Source organism: Porites lutea, chromosome 6, assembly GCF_958299795.1.
Source record: "Porites lutea chromosome 6, jaPorLute2.1, whole genome shotgun sequence".
Taxonomy (NCBI): domain Eukaryota; kingdom Metazoa; phylum Cnidaria; class Anthozoa; order Scleractinia; family Poritidae; genus Porites; species Porites lutea.
In genome coordinates, this window is record NC_133206.1 from 2692501 (window position 1) to 2712036 (window position 19536).

A 19536-nucleotide genomic window follows, 5' to 3' on the forward strand; every position below is an offset into this window, starting at 1 on the left:
TTCAAATTATCTTTAACTTGCGAAAGTTGGCAGGATTTAGTCTGTGACACCTGGCGGCTCGGAAGAAAAACTCCAAGTACTTCCCAACTGGAGTCAAACCTATTTACCTTCTGGCTACTAGTCCAGGTGCTCTTACACTGAGCTGTTTGTTAAAATTTTTCATTGATCATGAATCTTAAGTGCAATACAATAAACGGAGAGAGAGAGAGAGAGAGAGAGCCTGGAGACACAAACTAAGATAAAAGATGGGTAACAAGGTCAAAGAAAAGATAAAACACTGGCGTAAACGGGATATTACCATAAAAATCTAACTTAATAAACACTAAGAAATATGAACTGAATTTACCAAAATTGTATGCGGCTAAAGGCTCAAAGATTCTCGAACTGATTACACATAAGGCTCTATAGATAATTGATTTGTTTTTCAGAAAAAAGGCTAAGAAACTCAGTATACGGGTCGCTTTCTTTGTTCGCGGAGTAGATATAAAAACTAGCCACTATCAGGCAAATTTTGAACGTACGGAAGGACCGTTTCTCAGGGTCATGCATATCCGTTACCTTTTTTTTGTCAAAGACACTATGGGCGAGTTACTGCCGTTCCACCAAGAGGCAAAAAGGTTCCAGAAGGACTGAACATGCTGATTACGACATTCTACAAACAGGTGTTCTAAGGTCTGTTTCAATCCACACACTTGAAACCCGTATCTTGTCAATAATTGGTACTGACGGAATCTTTTGTGGCGAGTGTACAGGAATTGAATGTTTATTTAAAGCTGACTGAAACACAAAAAGCTGTTATTTTTATTCGTGACTTTGAATAGAAAAAACTTAAAACGCCGCAATTGTTTGATCTGTGAATCCAACGTTAATAAGACGAGCTTCTGATGTACTGGTATTTGGAAAGATTTGTTTGGATACATAAAACGAGCGGGCTTGCCAGCAAGTCGGAGGTAAGTTCCTAAATGGCTGAACTGACTCCTGTTCTGTAACTACCAAATCACTTTCGCGATCACAGCTAAAAACTTTCCTCCAATACTTTGGGATGTTATCGCACAAGCCTCTGTAGCGCGGAAAGGTTTTGTTAATTTTTTAGTGTACTTCTTCTTGAATTCCGGTAAACGCCAAGAACTTTCCTTCCATGTCTAGGATGTTTGGCATGGTCTTTTCTCCAGCATTATACCAACCTTGTTTGGTTCGGTTACCAACATCATACTGATCTCACGATTATTCCACAAGAACTCATTTTCCCAATCACTGAGAACGTCTCGGTAGAAGAGCTGCAAGCTATACGGATTAAAATTGAGGGTCTTAGAGCCGTTTCACCCACCCTGTATGTTTTCAAGGCTTTATCTATTGTATCGAAATTTTTATGTCGGAAAGGTTTATGACCGTCTGGTTGCTAGTCCAAATGCTCTACCACAGGAGATTCGTAGAAGCTAAAGCCACTAAGCTAGGTTTATGGGACCAACATCCGGCACTGTACTGCTATACTAGAACTGGAAGGTTGGTTTTTTTCTCATGCTCAGTGAACCTATTTTAGTGCCCCTAGCTCCCACAAGTCTCCTGTAGCTCAGTGGTAGAGCATCTGAACTGGTGACAAGAAGGTCATAGGTTACTCCTGTTAGGAGTACTAGGATTTTTTCCCTTTCGTGACCCCTGTGTCACTGACTGAGAAAAAACATCTTTCTCGTGTATTCATCGGGCTTAAACTCTTAAAATTCAACCTTAACATGCATTTCTATGATGAACGTCACCAGACTTATGAAGAACCGACACTTAAGGTTTCACGTCGTTCCCTCGAGTACCTAATTTTTAAACACTGTTGATACACGCCCATGCTCGCAGGCTATTAACTATTGAACGAACAGGCGTTTGAATGCCGTCAGCAGCCCGGGATAACGGTAAGTGCTGATAAATTGTCCAACTATCCTCCCTTGCCTGACATGAAGCAGGACACAGTGCAACGCGATCGATTCCTAACTTCCCCGGTAGTTCGGCGTTATATCCCTTTTTGCAATCATGCTTAAGGCGTGTTCGATTGACTGGGGGTAGTATTCCGGAATAAGAACAAATAGCGGAATAAACTCTAGAAGTCATTTGTTTGGCGGGCCTTGAAATATAATATTCCGGCGCATGTAGAGTTCAAATGGTCCAAAAATCACGGTACCAGTAATTTGAACAAAACTTTTGTGTATTCTTATTCCGGCATACGATCGATCTAGCGCACCCTTAATCGCGGAGCCTACAAGATGAATCTACAACATTTTTAGTTAAAATATTCAGCATTTGGACCGGATCGCAACCGATTATTTGAAAATCATTGTGACGAGTCGCTAAGTGTTTTAATACTTCACGTCACTGTACCGAGCGAACGAAGGAGCGCCTCAAATTTTTTTTAGCCTGGGACCAGGCTCCCAGGCTCCGCATTGGGGGGAAAAGGAAACAAATCGGCGAGCGAAGCGAGCCGAGAGGTGTAGTCTGAGGAGGGGAAAGGATGGAAGTTTTCCCTAAACGTGATTGCACTTTAATGAACGGACTGTAGCTCTGGGGCTGCAGTTAACCCAGGCCTTACAGTTTCCATAGCTACACTGTTATTTTGAGACTGTTTATGAGACAACCTGAATTAGTCTAAATGGCGGATTCGCCGCTCTTTCCCCATCCCCAGGCCACCGCTTGGTTCGCTTCGGTCGCCGATATTTTTTCCATTTGACCCCTTTTTTGCCTTTTTCTCCCACTGCAGAGCCTGGTCTCAGGCTAGATTTTTTTGTTCTTGTTACTCAAACAACAGGGACCGCGGGGGGGGAGGGGCTGGTAGGGCCGCGGCCCCACCACTTTTTTGCGCCCCCGCCCCCACTTTTTGCGCTAAAAAGAAAAATAATTAAAATTAAAAAAAAGACTTGAAACAAGTTTTTTTCCGTCTACATTCCACTATATTCTATGTATTTTCTTTAATTTCAAACGCCAGGCATTTTGTGGGGCTCCTGTGCTTTTCGCGGTAATTGTGCCCTGGGGCCGACTTGCCCCTTGATCAAACGCCATGCCTTGGCAATCGCCTTGGCCACCCCTTCTCTTCGTTCGGCAGCGTGTTTTGTACTTCCAGCTCCGCCAGAGTTTTTTATCAGTTTTATCAGACGAAATGAAGATTATTACTAGCTTTTTCAAGCCAAACAAAGGTGAGTAGTTGTTTTGAGTTGATAAAAGTTTTATGTTTTGTCTTTCTCCTTTCGAATCAATGAAATATTCGATGGCAAGAAGAATTACATTACTTGAACAGTGAACGGCCATAGGGCTATTGCATTTAAAATCCGTACCCCCCGGTTGAGGACTTACCTTTTCATCTTACCCCTTAAGATTGGCTAAAATTGCATTCACCCCTGAAGACTTCCGTAAAACATGGGTTTACCCCTGAAGAATTGGGTCATACCCCTGAAGAATTTGGGTTTACCCCTGAAGAATTTTGTGAAAATTAAGGCTTCACCCCCAAAGAATTCCATATTTGTTTACTCTATATCTACCCCTAAAGAAATCCTCAACTTACCCCTGGAGAATTCCATGGTTCCTCAACCGGGGGGGTGCGGATATTAAATGCAATAGCCCATAGTTAGAAATTTTTCGATTTTCAATATGAAAAAATTATTTTCAATTGTCAGCCCTCCCACTTTTCATCTTGCTCCGCGGTCCCTGAACAAACGAACAAACAAACACAATAAAGGCAATTAACATTTGACAGCCTTAGACAAGACGATCGTTGACTTGAGAGGGTATAGCCTGTTCCAGCTGCTGCTCCTCCCTCGCTTTTATTTTTTCGCGCTCCTTTTTACTTTGCACCGCTCCCCACTGTCTGAACGCCTGGAACAGGCTAGACAGGGTAATATAACCTGTTCTGTAATCTGGTTGCACAGTACCTTCTAAGGTTTGCTTTTGGCGCAGTCCTACAGTTACATATTGCCGAGAAAGTAGTAGCCTTTGCTTTCAGTGGACGTATTCGGAGGCTCTCAAATGAGAAATTTTGTAATTACTTTTGAAGAATCGCCATTATGAGAAATCCTTCCCTAAACTTGATTGCACTTTAATGACCGGACTATAACTCTGGGGCTGCCGCCTAATAGTTTCCATAGCTACACTGTTATTTTGAGACTGTGAAACACCCTAATTAGTCTAAATGACGGATTCGGTATGTTTAACACAATCAAACCTCACGACCGATTCAGACTATGCTACAAATTGAAGGCGATTTATTATTATTATTTTTTTTGCCTGGTAAAATCAGTTTTAAAAGCTTAAAACTGACTTCATGTTGCTTGTATTCCAAGACTGACAATCGGCTAGAGCAGTAATACACGCCACACAAGATTGAACTAAAAACTGCTCGTGCCATTGAAGTTGGAGGCTAGTCTCACCTTTTCGTTAGATCCATTTCACACTAAGGAATTCCAGATATCACCTAATCAGTTAGTAACAGTAGCTTGTACTTCATCATCAGAAGGGTGCTTTTGCATTCTAACGTAATTAACTCGACTAAGATCTGATTCGATCTAGACCTTTTTGTGCAAGCTGCATCCTCGGTTTGCTTCTATCTGCCTTCTTCCTCTCCTCATCGTTTTTCTTCAGATCAGTTTACTTATCGTTTTAAACATGGTTAGTGCAAGAATAAAAAACGACATTTAAAAAAAAATATCACGTTATATACATAATGGTCTAGTAGCTTCTAGTTTTAAAGGCAAAGGATCGTTCCTCTTTTCTCGCTGAGTTCTCGCCTCTTTTACAAAAAAAGGATGTTACCAAATTGTTAAAACCGAGTTTCGCGAGGGTTATTGCGAGATACGTAATTCTAGTATTGTTTCATAGTTTGAATCTTTTACATGTTGAACTGTTATCAGTCGATTTGCTTCAATAAAATCGAATTCAAGAAGCCACATAGGCTGCGGTAAAAACGACCCAAAAAAAGCTGTACACGTGCATCACACTCTTTGCTACGCCTCTTTGACGTCACTGCACAATTACGACATGAAACTTTCTAACGCGACTTTTTATGTTTTATGGAGGACGTGGACTTGCGAAGACGAAATTTTCTTTCTCTTTTTGAACTTGTTTTAAATAGTCCTCAAGAGTTCAACTCCACGAAAATTTGTCAACACTGAACTGAGCCAAGTTTAGCGATGCTATATAAAACGCAATATAGATGATTTGAAAGAAAGCAACTTCATTTTTATTTTCAATGATACCCTTACACAAATCTTTAGGTGCTTCAAAGCGCGCGACGCTCCCTGGGTGTCTGAGTGGTCTAGTCGTTAAATACACACCTTACCACTGATGATACTCCACAATCGCCTGATTAATAAAAAAACAAATTTAGAGTAATTTAATTACTTACTGAAAGGACCTGCTTTAGTTCCTAGTACTAGAGTTCCTTCCCACTGCTGACGATTTTCAGCTAACACTTTTAAGCACTTTGCGGATTCCCTTGCTCCACAAATTTGCTCAAGGATGCGGAAGAACGCTTTCTTTAAGGTTTCCGGGAAAACATCACTCCTTTATTCACTGAGAATGCTGTTGACGTAGTTAACTTTTTTAAAATAGTTTTGATACTTTGCTAATCGTGCAAAAACAGGGAAGCTCATTGGCTAATTGAAGCGTATTGATGGCCTCAGTAACCCACGATGTTGGCGTCAGTAATTACTCGATTCTTCTTTTTAACTCAGTGATCATTTTATAACTTAACAGTCATTTTATTGATTTTGCGGTATTTGAATTTCTCTTTTATTCTTCAGCTAGCGGGTGCCTTTATTTGCTGGTGAATCTAACTATCCCCGACAACAGGCGAAAATTGATGATTTTGACATTATGAACCTGACCACAATGAGGTTTTAGTCACTAATATAGATGCAGAAAAAAAGTTATGCTGAGGTTAGAGTTCGAAAATGACGATTACGTCTTAAGTTAATAACGGTTGAAAAAAAAAATTTTTCATTTCTTTCCAAATCAACATCAAGAAGCTCACATTTCAAGTTTCAAGTACATAACATCGTCACTCAGGGAGTATCCACAGGTCCGTAAGTGTGTGTGTTGGGGGGGGGGGGGGGGGGGAAGGGAGGTCCAGCCCTCCCGCCTTCCGTACCTTGCCTTCCCAGCTCCCTTTCATTTTTTTAGCTTTCTCCCTTTAGCCTTCTCGATTACAAAACATTAATTATATTTGCGAAATGCACCCTCCTACAACTCCCCCTCCCGCTTCCCATTCCCCTTCTGCCCCTATCCTTCCGGGCTCCTAGCCCCCCTGCCCTCCCTCATTTAAGTCCGAAGGTCTTCGCACGAGTGTGCTGAAGCAATATCCAAGACTGAAATGGAACATTGGGACATTGGGACAATAGTGAAGGTGACCTTCTTTGCATTATAATCGATATTGGCCTTAGCTTTTTTTTAATTGAATAACTATTGTCAGGAGCCGACTCCTGCTATTGTTTATGGAATACTACCCCACTGACAGTTTACTTTTCGACCATGTCAGTTTACTTTTCCGTCGCACGCTGTAATGTTGCTGCTAAGAAATATGGCAGCCCGAGGTGTTTCTCAACATTTTGGGTGTTCGTGAGCGTAATTCCCTCGATATCACTGAGGTATGACGTAACGCATCTAGTGACAGTTATGGTGCTAAGTTATATGTAAGTACTTTTTCTCTAGACTGAAACAACGGCAGAAGTGCCGTTTTAAAATCTATACACAAAAAAGAGAAGAGTTGCGAAGTCAAATCTACTTCCATTAGCGATAAGAAATGCCACAGTATGCTTTCGTGGATACGCTGATTTTAATACATCTCCTTCGTTTACTTGTACAAAGCTAACAAAAACAAAAAAACATCTAAATTAATGACCTCTCATTGTAAGACTAATACACTTTTTTTTAAAGGGTGACTCCCTTGAACTATTGTCGGCTCAGACTAAAGCTTCAGTTTTACTGAGCGTCATCTAAAGTTCGTATAAAATGTCAATGTTTTATAGTTGACCCTTACAACAACTATGAAATTAGACTTTCTTCAAATCCATCGTTTTTTCTGATAATGGCTGCCCCTTTGGCGCAATCACACAAAAAGCTATACTACTCTCCCCAGGACTCTAATGTTCTCTCCACGGCACAGGACGAAGAGAGACCCGGGGGACGAGGTTGCTTCTATCTGAGTACGTCACAAAGCCAATCGCAATGTTGATTATACAGGCGCGCCTCCACAGCTTTTTCTAAACCAGCGGAGGACCAAACAACTGACAAAACTTGTGTTCAGGAGACCATCACCAAAGGGCCTGCAACAACTTTCTAATAATAACTGGATTTTAAGTTGTTTTCAGATTCATCTTTCGCGCCAAAGAACTCTCAGCCAATCAGAGCAGAGTAAAATTTACGGAAAATAAACAGCAATAGCGGATGGTGAAATGTCAAGCAAAGGTAGTTAAATCAATTCATTGGATAACCGATTAACTCTATCTTTGAGTTCAGAGACATCAGAATCTAGCAACGGAAGCGATTTCTGTCGTGAAGAACAACTCAAATTGCTGCACCTAGTTAAATCTAAAAATAGCCTCAATGTCTAACATTCTATTACACTTATTGAAGGCAAATGAAGACTCTAGGATCATTGGCTCCAGGTTTCTTAAACAAGTCCTTTTAAAAATAACAATACCTAAACAACATTGTCCAACTATAAGTGGGGATATAAGTTGACTATGTCACATCATTCGAAGAACTGGCTGGTCTTTCCCATAAAAACAAAAACATTTTCACGGGCTATTCTGGGGATAATAGATTCCACTACTATTTACGTTTAAAGACTATGGCATTCCAAATTTTTTTTCCAGTCTAACGGAACATAATAATTTTCTAACACAATTGAGTACAAAAACTGTTTTCTATAGCTCGTTCTTACACGTACTAACTAAATGTTCAGCTCCACGAAGTAGGATGAATGACTAACATTACTGTCCAACTCCACAGTGGTTCAGCTCACGAGAAAGCTGACATAATACACAGGGTCCACAACACTGGATTGTGCAGTAATCATTGCACAGGGAACCCTGAAAAAGAAAGGAGAAAGTTGTGTTTTTAAAACTGTTTTCCTAACAAGCGTGAATTTTTCCCTTCTCTTACCCTATCCTTAAGCTAAGACATGGCTCGACATAATCTAAGGTAAAGTAAGGTAATCTTTATTTATGCACGGTTACAAATTCATCAGGCAAGAAATATTTTACAATTTTAAAATCTTAGAGATTATTTATTTCAAAAAAGACAGTTCTTAAAACACAACTTTAGGATATCAACTAACCAGTAATTCCAAAGTTAATTCTAATTCATAATTCGAAGGCACCTAAAGCACTAAAAATGGAATTCACATTATTTTGTAACTTAAGATATCATGATCAATAGACTTCTTTCAGTTTGACAGCCTATTAATATATTCTTTTATGTGTACTAGCCTTTCTGACCTCATTAGCATGAGCAAAATACAAAGGAATTCTTACTTTCAAACGAGGTCAGAAAGCCTGATTATCACATACACATAAACGAATATATTAATAGGCCACCATTATGAAAGAGATTAACGTCATCACTACAATCATCAACATTATTACCCATCATCATTATCACCACCATTCTCTTCTTTATCATCACCATAATCATTATCATCACCAGCAACATCACTGACTCCTTAGGACCATTAATGGTACTATCACAACCACCACCACCACCTATCATCATCATCATCACCACTCCCATCATCTGCAAACCCATTAACACCACGTGACAAATAAAAAAATCACAGAGGACCAATCAAAGTCGCAAATAATTTTTTTTAGTCTTGCGGATCTCCTTCAAGACGGGATACATGCACTAGAACTCAGTCAAGGCACCAAACAATAAACAATATGAAAGGCTCTTAAAACAGAAACCAAGTAGGCAAAGATTGGTTAGTAACCTATTTGCCCATGAACCACCTGTAACCGCCCGTGAGGATCCATGCCCGGGGGGCGGGGGGCGGGGGGTACTCCCATACATTACCTATACGGGTATGTGCCGCCCAACAGGGTAGTGATTTCGAAGCTCCTGATTTAGAACGGGGTATCCAAATCAGAGGCGTTTTCTAGAACGGGGTATAAAAAATTGTGGATCGCGGCTTTATCTTCTGCTTAAAATTGTTGCTGATTATGAAAAAGCATTTATTTGATGTATAAGTCGAACAAATAAAGAAATATCTCTTTAAAAAAATAGGGCTATTTCAATTTACAAACTTTCTAGAACAGAGTATAAACAATTGGCCCATTTCTAGAATGGGGTATCAGTTTTAGGGCGAATTCTAGAACGGGGTGTAAAAAAATTGGCCCATTTCTAGAATGGGGTATCAATTTTAGGAGAAATTTTTTTAGAACGGGGTGCCAATTTGGAGTCCCGGGCGGCACATACCCACCCAAAAAATACCCAAGTGCCCCCCCTGGGGATCCATGTCCCTTCTACAGCTAGTGATATCATCAGTCTTAACAGTCAAGGACAACTATGTCTACTAAATTGCGCAAGGGTGAAGAGATCTTTCAAACCATACCAGAATGAGCATGATTAGGTCAAGGAGGCTGCAGAAAAGGGCAAAAATCATGTAACAATGATCCGAAAATTTCCATGGAAATCTGGTTCCACTATCCACCTATCTTTCCTTCCATCTAATCCTACAATCCTAAAAGCTTTCCCAAAAAGTTTTCCCACTGAAATGAAGCCTATTTAATACCAAGCAAACGAAAAAAACTGAGGCAAGAAAAGCAAAAGATTAGAGGGGAGAAAAGAAAGCAAAAAGAAAAAGTCAAGACTACTATGTCACTTTTAAACCCAAAAACTATCTTGAAGTTTTGCTTTCTGCACATGCCCAAACTTTGCAAGCTAATATTTTGCTGGATTAGAAGGTGGCATAGTACCCGACCTGTGAATGGTTTTGTGGTAAGTTTTAGCTCTTAATAGCCAGACAGTGACCAGAAAGCGACTCGAAGAGCTTCAAACTGCGATTTTCGGCAAAATTGCCGGGAGCAAATGGGTTAATGCTAAATATTTTGTCTAGCAGAACTAGAAGAGCAAAGACTAGAACTTTTATATACTAGTCAAATTTATTGACCAATATTAATGAAACACATAGACTTCAATTCTATTTTATTAGTCTTTGATATGCTTTTTTTTTACCATCAATCACCATCACAACCTCACCACTACTACAACCACCATCATAGAAAACATTGTCATCATTATTAGAATCATCAGCCTACACTGTACTGTACCTGAATGTTTTGCTGAACCCTCATCTTCACTCGTAGTCCAACCAAAGCTCCAGCACAGCATGTTGCAAACATACAGCCTTCACCCATCCTTGATGAGACATCACACAGCAAGATGCAAGGACAAAATAATCCCAAACAGCCTGCACAAAAAACAACCAAACAAACAAGTTAATAATTGCGTTAATGCAGTTCAACTAATTTTCAGTGCAATCGGACATCCGCAATGCTCACAGTCATCACAGCTGCACTGGGAGAGCAAGTTTGCCTCATGGCCTAATGATGATCAAAGAATTACCCAGTGTTCTCCTGAAAATTTAGCTCAGCAGGTAAAGGACCATTCATGGCCTAGCCAGTAAGGCAAAAATATGCCCCACAGGTGCACTTTTCAGGGGGGGGGATAGTGGAGTGAGGGACATGGCCCCTCCCTCTTTGAGAAATTTAGGAGCTAAGTTCTCTGAAACGCCATTCCCTAATTTGAAGACCTATTTTATGGAAATCAGCCATTGTTATCTTTAGACAACAATATTTAAAACGTTTGATTGCAATAATCTTACTCTGTCTCCAATGTTCTCTTCTCAAAATGTGTGGCCCATAATAATAAAGATAGCTGTGTATACTTAAGTACTTTTCCACATATTATATTAATCATTTTCCTTGTGAGAATCCGATCGGATCACAACTTCATTTTTTTTTTAAATCTACTTTTTTTAATACACCTTCAAGCAGTTGCAGATGGTAAGAAGTGTTCAGTTGCTTCATGCAATAAATTTTACTGGTTACCTCCTTATGAGGAGAACACTGATTACCACAAGAGAGCAGAAATGACAATAAAGTCCTTTGTTTGCGACACAGTGATGTGCAGTGCCGAGGGGTTTAGTTGACTTTTCAGTGAATCGGTACATGCCTAATTAACACCAAACATTAGCCATGTAATGGTACACCGAAAGTTAGAGAGACTACATATAAAGAGCTCCACTTGTCCAATAGATTGGGTTACATAGAAGACTGGTGGAGGAGATATATTTTGTTGCAGGTGAGATTAAAAAGGACATCAAACTTAAAACTAATTATTATATAAATTCCTTTAATGCTTAAGCTCTGCTCTTTCCTGGTCTCTTTCTTTGATATAGCTGAAACTCCTATAAAAACCACCCAAAAATGTGTAGGTTTAGTGGTCATTTACAAGAATCAAACCACAGCGATCTTTTCAATCACCTACAGACTGGAATCCCCATTATTTTGTCGAATACACTTGATTTTTCAAAACTCCCAATATTATTTACGATGTGTGTAGACTTTCATTTGCCACCAAAAGTTCTTCATATATTCTGAGTAGTGCAGTACATACACTGAACATAGAGAACAGACCATGAGTCAAGTGGTTATAATTACCCATCACCTGTGGTAACAATGGAAGTGGCTGCTTATGAGAGGTTCTCACTATAGGGCTTTGGCTGAAATGTTTTTGGTGTTTTTCGATGGATAGTTGCTTATGAGGTTATTGCTTATCAGTGCTAGTTGCACATATATAGGCATTTGACTGTATCTACATTCTTCCGGATCCATGAGCTGTTTTAAGGAGAGTTTAAGATGTAGAATTTCACTAACAAACATCCATGTTGTACACTTATAAAAATTAATTTGAGGAAACACTAAATAAAAGACAATGAAAAAGTTTTTATTGAGCAACTCAAACCCTGAATTTACTTACAAGAATAGCAGTCCTCAAAGCAGCCACACAAGCCACTGCTCCAATCACGCATTCCTTGCTGCATGACCAGTGGTACTGGCTGGTTCACCACAACAGTTGTATTGGTGGCTTGGAAAGTTGGTTGAGGTGGTCCATACGGAGGGGGCCCCCCTGCACCATACTCTTCTTGCATTGTTGTGTACCCCACCATAGGTTTTTGAGACATGATGCTTTGGAACTCCTTGAACATTAACACAATGATTATTAATTTAAAAAAAATGAAATTGGGTTCTGACAAGGAGATAGCGAACATGCATAGATTAAAAATTTTGAGAAGCAAGCCCACCCTCCTGCACATATTATTTTGTTGTCTTACTTTTCCCTGGCTTTTTTCTCTTGAACTAAAAAATATATTGTTGGAATAATAATAATATTTGTATCTACTAGTCATAACAAAAAAAATTGAACCAATCAAACTTAGGATGGCTGCCTAGGTTGTGTGGGCATGTAAGCTCTGGATTACTGAAAACTGCATGTTTTTCCCACGTCCATCAAAGCAACCATAAGCAAGACTAATAAAAACACAATTGGCTATTAATGCGGATTAGGAGGAGATCTGCATCTGACACCATCTTGAAAAGGCACACAGAGATCACTGTTAGACTGTACGTTAGACTGTTCACAGTTCCCTATTTTTCTGCAAAACTGTTGTGATTGAGTGCTTTGCAACATGGGCGGCCATCTTGGTTTGATATGCTCCAAGGGGCCTGGGCTTCGGGGTACTGTCCCCTGCCCCCTAGGAACATTTGACACTCATCCCCAGGCTAGACTTGGTACATTTAAAATCAAGATGGCTGCCCATAATGCAAAGTGTTTAATCTCGATGGCCTTTACAGAGAAAAAAAGGGGGACTGTGAACAGTCTAACTGTGTGTCATTTTTGGCATTTAAGTTACAACCCTGATGTTCAACACATTAGATCAGTTTTAAGGAACCAAGTCAGCTACGGAACAGTGCTGAACTGGACACTACTTTTGCCAGTTTGAAAAGTGTTTACTTCAACCTGAAATCAAATCTATGCATCGGATACATCTGAAAATCCGCTTCAATCCTGCCTTCCTGTGTTTCATTCGATCCTCAATCTTGTACTGAAAACCTTTTTTTGAGCAAACTTTTACTCATCCTATTACATTATTTTATCATATTTGGTTTAAAACAGTATTCAAAGGAACATAAACAGAAGAGGTGAGAAATACATAGGCGCCAGGCAGGGGAAATAGGCTTCGTTTACCAAAATAACAAGAGAAATGAATCAGTAACATTGGCAGGCAAACAATCATTACATACATTTGGAAAATTGATGGAAAAGGTATTTTTAGGAACATTCAAAAGCAAAGCTCTCATTATTTATAACAACCAAATTAGTCCACTTATATTGATGAAGAAGCTTGAATCATGAGGTTCATACAGCAATTTTCAAAACAGGACTGAGTACGGCCCATTTCAAATGTCGGCTACTGTCATGCTGAACTCAATTGATCGAATCAAGTTCAACTTTAGCACGGCAGTAGTGCAACGTTTGAAACCAAGTCGTGCTACTGACGTGTAGCACTGCAGTAGCTCAACTTGGTTTCAAACGTTGTGCCACCGCTGTGACAAACTCAATTCATAAACTAATACATGTAGTTTCCAATGGAAAGTGAAGTTCTGCAGGTAAAAGCATGACATTTCAAATAATCTGAATCAGTTGCAGTTTATTTTGATTGTTGATATTTGACATAAACAATGTCTTTAAACTGTGCATGTAACCCTACATGACACAAAAGAGATCAATAGTAACTGAACTTTGAACCAAAATAAGTGTATTATTTGTCTGAAACCTGTCCACGATAAAGTTAAGAGCACGCGAGAGAGGGCAACCGATGGAGTGAGTGAATGTATGAATTTCCAATCAAGTTCAATTTTTTATATGAAACTGATCATAACATTTTGCAAGCTTATCACTGAATCATATCATTTTCAATCTTTGCTTCCCTCGTGTATAAAACGTTTTGCTACTAAGGGAGAACAAACCTTGCCACACTTTCTTTTCATTTATGTAGAGGGGGGAAGGGAAAAAAAGAAAAGGGGGAGTCAAGGCTATTTCAGATTGGCTAGAGGGGGGGGGCTAAACTTTTTTGTTAAGATGTTTAGGGGGGTCAGCAGTTTGATAGCGAGGTATATTTTAAGAGGGGTCCATTGGCCAAGATGGGTAAAGCAGTTAAATAGTAGAGCATAAACAATATATGTGAAACAGTAGTGCTAAATTGTACAATTTTATGCTAATCCTATTGATTTTTGTTTGAGGCATCTCTTTTTTGTACAACTTAGTCATTTGTATTTGACTGAAATTCTGTTTACCCTCTAAACTTCACTTTTATTTCAAATTTTAGCTAATAAAAAATCCAGACCAATCTGCTTTAATATTTCATTTGACAAAATTTTCTTTTAATGAAATGCTTGTGTCACTTCAATATCCCACGAAAAACATGATGAAACAACAAGAAAGTAGTCCTTTTACAACTGTGGGAAAATCACTTGAAAAGAATCATATTTTGCATGGTTATAAATACATTTGTGTTCACTATGAAGGCACAATTTGTAAAAATCTATCACTTTTCCTATATTTATAACTGCTTTTGTAATAGAGTAGCTTAGTTCCATTGTTATGCAAAGTAACTAATCATCTTATGATTAGTACGTTTATTTACCAATTAAGTCTTAACTTGTAACAGGGTATTATTACATGAATTTTAATAATACTTTGTAGAGCATACAAGAGGAGATATGAGGTCGGGGGGTGGGTAATCACGTAAATTTTGAATAAAGAAGGGAGGTCACTTGCTATTTACATGGTCTGCAAGGGGGGCCTTACAGAAATCTTGATCTTTTGGACATACTTTTCCCTCCCCCGCTCTACATAAATAATGACCGGTCCCTTAACAACTACAGCAATTTTATCAATTAAAAATTTAGTGTAGAAGGCGTAGAGTTCCAGAAATTGTTTGAAATATTCTGAGAAACGTATCCTTTGAATTCATGCAAAATTTTTACCTTCACTCGCATTCATACTCTTTGCTTGCAAAAATGTGACTTTCTATACGAAACAGGATTTCTCCCGGGCTTTAAGTTTTCCACATCACACTTTATTTGTGTTCTGACTATTCTTTTGGTTTCTTTCTGAATCGACTGACTGTGAACGAAAGAGCCTCGATTTCGACGGCCATCAAAATCTAGGCAAATGCGATGATATACATACAAACATATTTACATCCAAAAATCTCAAATGAGGCTGGCTTCCGGCACAGGCAACCCAGGCTCGTCACGTACGTGACCTACCAGGCTTAGCAGCGATTATAAATACAATAGAATATATTTAAAAGTTTGCTAAACCGTTTCTTTATTAATGTGTTTTGTTTTCGGCAACAACCGTTCCATTCGAATTAAATTCGACGTTTGAAACCAAGTCGTGCTGCAGTCGAGCGACAGTCATGTACAGTCGTGCCAGCTTTAATAGCACGGCAATAGCAGGACGTTTGAAACAGGCCAATATCACCCACAATAATTAAGCCGCGCTTGAACAATGCTGGGAATTTGATAAGTGAGAAGCTGTTTTTGACTAGGAATGAAGGTGGCCGTTACTGTGTTAGGATTGCCGAATAACAACTAAACAAGAAATCTTTGGTTCCCCGCCAAATCGCACGATTTCTCGAAGAACGAGCAAAGTTTCCGGTTTTCATCTGTTATATTGAAAGCATGAAAATTGTAATTAAGTATATCAGGGTGAATATATGTGATCACGCTCTGAACGACAATAAGCTCCACGTAAACAGCTGAGTATGTGGAGAAACTGTTAAGATAAATGTTACAGTGCTTAAAGGAAAAACAGCGACATTTAAGTGCCGTGTCGAATCTATCAGAATCTATGCACGCTCACTACGTTCGACTCGTAAAACCGCGCTAATACGACACAAACACGGAAAAGTATACGATCAATTATCTGCAACACAAAACAATCACTTAGATGACTATGATACCTGGACTGATATAAGAACCCTTTCACAAACACTTCGTTATAAAAACTTCTGTCTGAGGTCTGGCGAGATGCAATTCCTTGTTCGAGTCGACAGCTGAAAAAGGATGCCAAATACCTTGTCACGTGATTATGATGACGAAAACGGCAAGTCGAGGAATTAAGAGCATCTGGGCATGGCCGGTTCATTTTTTTGTTGAGAGAGAAATAAAAGACTTCATTAACCTGGGAAAGAGGTGGTTGATCGTACATGTTCATCCTTAACAAAACTAGCTTGAATGAATGAATGAATGAACATCTTTCACGTGTCAAAATCGTCTAGCTGGCCACCCGAGTAGTACTAATCGGTCAATCGGGGACACCTAGTTTGCCTGCGTGCAGACGTCTCCTATTTCCTTTGTTGCACGCGGAAAAGGGACCCTTTTCCGCGTGCAACAAAGGAAATAGGAGACGTTTGCACGCAGGCAAACACCTAGTTAGCACGGTCGTAGCGTGAGAGTGTTAAATTAATTAATAAGGCGTACGCACGGAAAGAAAAGTTACAGTGCAAAAGGTGCTCCAAGCTATAGGGGGGTTGAGAGGGGCATGCTTCCCAGGAAAATTTTTAAATTTAGGGTTTCGGAAATGCCATTTTCTGCGTTTCCGCAGAGCGTTTTCAGTGAATAAATACGAAGGAAAATGCAGCAGTTAGTTCTTTATTTTAACCATCTCTAGCGTTAAGGAATAGTAAAAGGATAAAGGAAATACCGTACAGGTGTCATGGTCTCTCGGTGAAAATGTTAAGGCTAGAGAGTATATTGAGAAATCGCTTGCGTTCAGAAAAGAAAATATAAATGGCGATAAAGAAGGAGAAGCATCACAATATTCAAACCTTGGAAATGTGTTTCAAAACAAAGACACCGATATAATCTTCAGCCACCTCGATTTGATGATAAAAATATGTCTTTAGGAAAATGAAAGAAATATATTTTCCAACTTTCAGTTGTACGCACGGGTGTATGTTCGCATATTAAGATTAAATTTGATAATATTTACAATAAATATTCACTACAAAATTACATTAGCAACGTTAAAATATTATATATAAAAATGAATAAATAAATAAATAATAATAATAATAATAACAATAAAATAGTATTGCTGGTTTTCAGTGTCACGCCACTAAAATGGATCAAAATAAAAATCAAAACCGTTCAATAGATAAAGTCCGGAATCTGGGAAATGAAAGGAGGTAAATATACAAAGCCCCTCGCCAAGATTCAGGTCACAAGAATATTCTGTATACGAGTTATCTGAAGAAATGTTTTACCAAAATTTATAGAGATTTGTATGGAGAGGCGCCATGCTGGTGCCCACCTGGATGGGCACCAACATGGCGGACGAAAACCAACAAAAACATCTGTTACCGAGTTTTGGTACAAAAGCGTGAATTTATTCCTCGGGGAACTCATAAACATTAAAGTAATACTTTTCCTAATCCATGAAGTGTTTAGATAGCAAAATTCCCCGAAATACCGTCATGTAAACGCCACGTCACGCAAAAGCTTAAAAATTCAAGCGTACTCCGTCACAAAACCAAGAACCCTTTTGAAGCGAAAATTTGCATGAAAATTAGTTTTCAGCTGCTCTAATACATCATGAAAGTAAAATCTCAGTAGGATGGATAGTTATGTAGTTTGAATTTTAGTGATGTCATGCGAAAACCAACAATACAACTAATTAATCTAAGATACGGTCTCAAGTACAGTCGACTCTCGATAACTCGAACCCTCGCTAACTCGAATCTCGCGCTAACTCGAACCAAAGTCGATTTCCCCTGGATTTCCGTCATACATTCACTGTAATTTTACCCTCGATAACTCGAACCCTCGATAACTCGAACTCTGTTTTTTACCTTACTCTCGGCTATTTTCTTCGAACTCCCATCAAGGCATCTAATAGAGTGTTTGCCATATTTCACGGTATTGAACCTACGAATTTCGTAGCTAGGTTATGAATAGACAATCATGATACACTGAAAAGATCGATAATAGTCGCAGATATTAACTGAAGAGAAAACAGAAATTTCGGAAAGGCCACAACTGGGATCAATTTTCTAAAACTTTTACAAGTGTAATTTACAAGTGAAGCCATTATAATCTTTTAGAGTCTGAAAACAATAGCTACACTTGTAAATTACACTTGTTAAAGCTTTATTAAAGACTGACTCCTGGTTTCTCCCGATCCACACAACGTTAAACATTTTATTTTACCATTTGACAGCCTACATGTAGCCGCACCCTACCCATACGTAGGCTAACCATTTGATAAAAGTTTGTGTATCATTTAGGCCAAGCGTAATACAAGAGTTTGCTGGTGACCAAAAACTTACAAAACTAATTGAACGAAAACGGTAAAAGTTATCAATACAGTAGAACTATAATTTTTTCACTGTATTGACAGTCTTTATTCTCATCCACATGTCATTTGAAACCCCGCAATTCACCTTGTTTACGATACATTATGAGGGGTGTTACTGCCGTTTGTCATAATCTGCCTAAACAGTATACTGGTCTGCTTTGGATGCATTAATAAAAGCAAATTTTCATTCTGTTTTTCAATAGACTGCAAGAAAAAGTAGAAAATGAAAAGGAAGGGAAAAAATAAGTTACCCTGACTAATTCAGTAGTATGAAAAAAAATCTTGTGAAAGCTCCAGTTGTTAAAAAAAAATTAAATCTATTTCATGAGTGTGCTTGATGTTAAGAGGGTGGGGGAGTTCACTCTGGATTTTTCCCCGTAATGTGGGAGGGAGGGGGGGGGGTGAGGGGTTCAAATGACTGGTGCATTAAATCAGCACCATTTAAGCCAGTTATAGTAACATCTTCTAACCTGGCAGTGTATTAGAAGAGAGTTTTTTTCAGCATAATAAATTTAAACAATTAGGAAGTGGTGGTAAAACTTCGTAGAAACTGACTGACAACCTGACACGACAATAATTAAACTTAACGGATAATTTTTCCCGGTTTAGCTCATTTATTTTCTGTAAACGGTTTTTTCCCTCCCAACCCTTTATTTCCTATCAAACAAAACTTTATTGGCTGCATAATTAACGGACTACGGTCGCTGAGGGCGCAAGGCAACACGCAGTTCTCGCTTAATTTTGTTTATTTATATTATTTTTATATAAAAAATGTTCTAGGGTGTTATTCAGTTTTTTTACATTGAATTTTATATCATTTTTCTTTTATTTTACGATTTTTTTCGTTTCACCAGTGGGACCAGTCTAACTGATACCTTAATTCCAAATCAGGAACATCTCTCCTGTAACCTTTTTGCAGTTAGTAATCCTTTACGACCTGCGATTAGGCGTTTTTTCCCCCGTTTGAGAACCAAACATGACTACTAAGTTGGCAAGCATTTCAGATTGAAAAACACAGTGTGAAACGGGTGATCCTTTGTGAAATCCTGAAAGAAATGTCGAAGGAAACTGGAGTGG

General features: G+C 38.9%; 1 protein-coding gene and 1 long non-coding RNA gene across 2 annotated transcripts in view; both read right to left on the bottom strand.

Annotated features, from left to right (window-relative positions):
- The window catches only part of LOC140941220 (uncharacterized), a 7003-nt gene extending 1503 nt beyond the window's left edge, over positions 1-5500 (bottom strand). Inside the window, exon 1 of the long non-coding RNA XR_012166433.1 lies at positions 5375-5500. This is a non-coding gene — a long non-coding RNA (uncharacterized lncRNA). The remainder of the gene's footprint in view (positions 1-5374) is intronic.
- Positions 5501-6783: 1283 nt separating this feature from the next.
- Positions 6784-16181, bottom strand: LOC140940360 (cornifelin homolog A-like). Its single transcript, XM_073389310.1, has 4 exons — positions 16064-16181; positions 12010-12229; positions 10299-10438; positions 6784-8060 (listed from the first exon to the last, which is right to left on the bottom strand). Exons 2-4 carry the CDS (start codon positions 12212-12214, stop codon positions 7962-7964), a joined length of 444 nt encoding a protein of 147 aa, XP_073245411.1. The 5' UTR covers positions 12215-12229; positions 16064-16181; the 3' UTR covers positions 6784-7961.
- Between the last annotated feature and the right edge of the window lie 3355 nt (positions 16182-19536).

What these genes read in the sequence shown, in the direction of transcription:
- LOC140940360 (XM_073389310.1), bottom strand. Translation starts at nt 12,214, where the DNA reads ATGTCTCAAAAACCTATGGTGGGGTACACAACAATGCAAGAAGAGTAT. An exon ending in CTTTGAGGACTGCTATTCTT is followed by an intron (nt 10,439 to 12,009) that starts GTAAGTAAATTC and finishes TTTTTTGTGCAG; the next exon opens with GCTGTTTGGGATTATTTTGT. An exon ending in GGGTTCAGCAAAACATTCAG is followed by an intron (nt 8,061 to 10,298) that starts GTACAGTACAGT and finishes TTTCTTTTTCAG; the next exon opens with GGTTCCCTGTGCAATGATTA.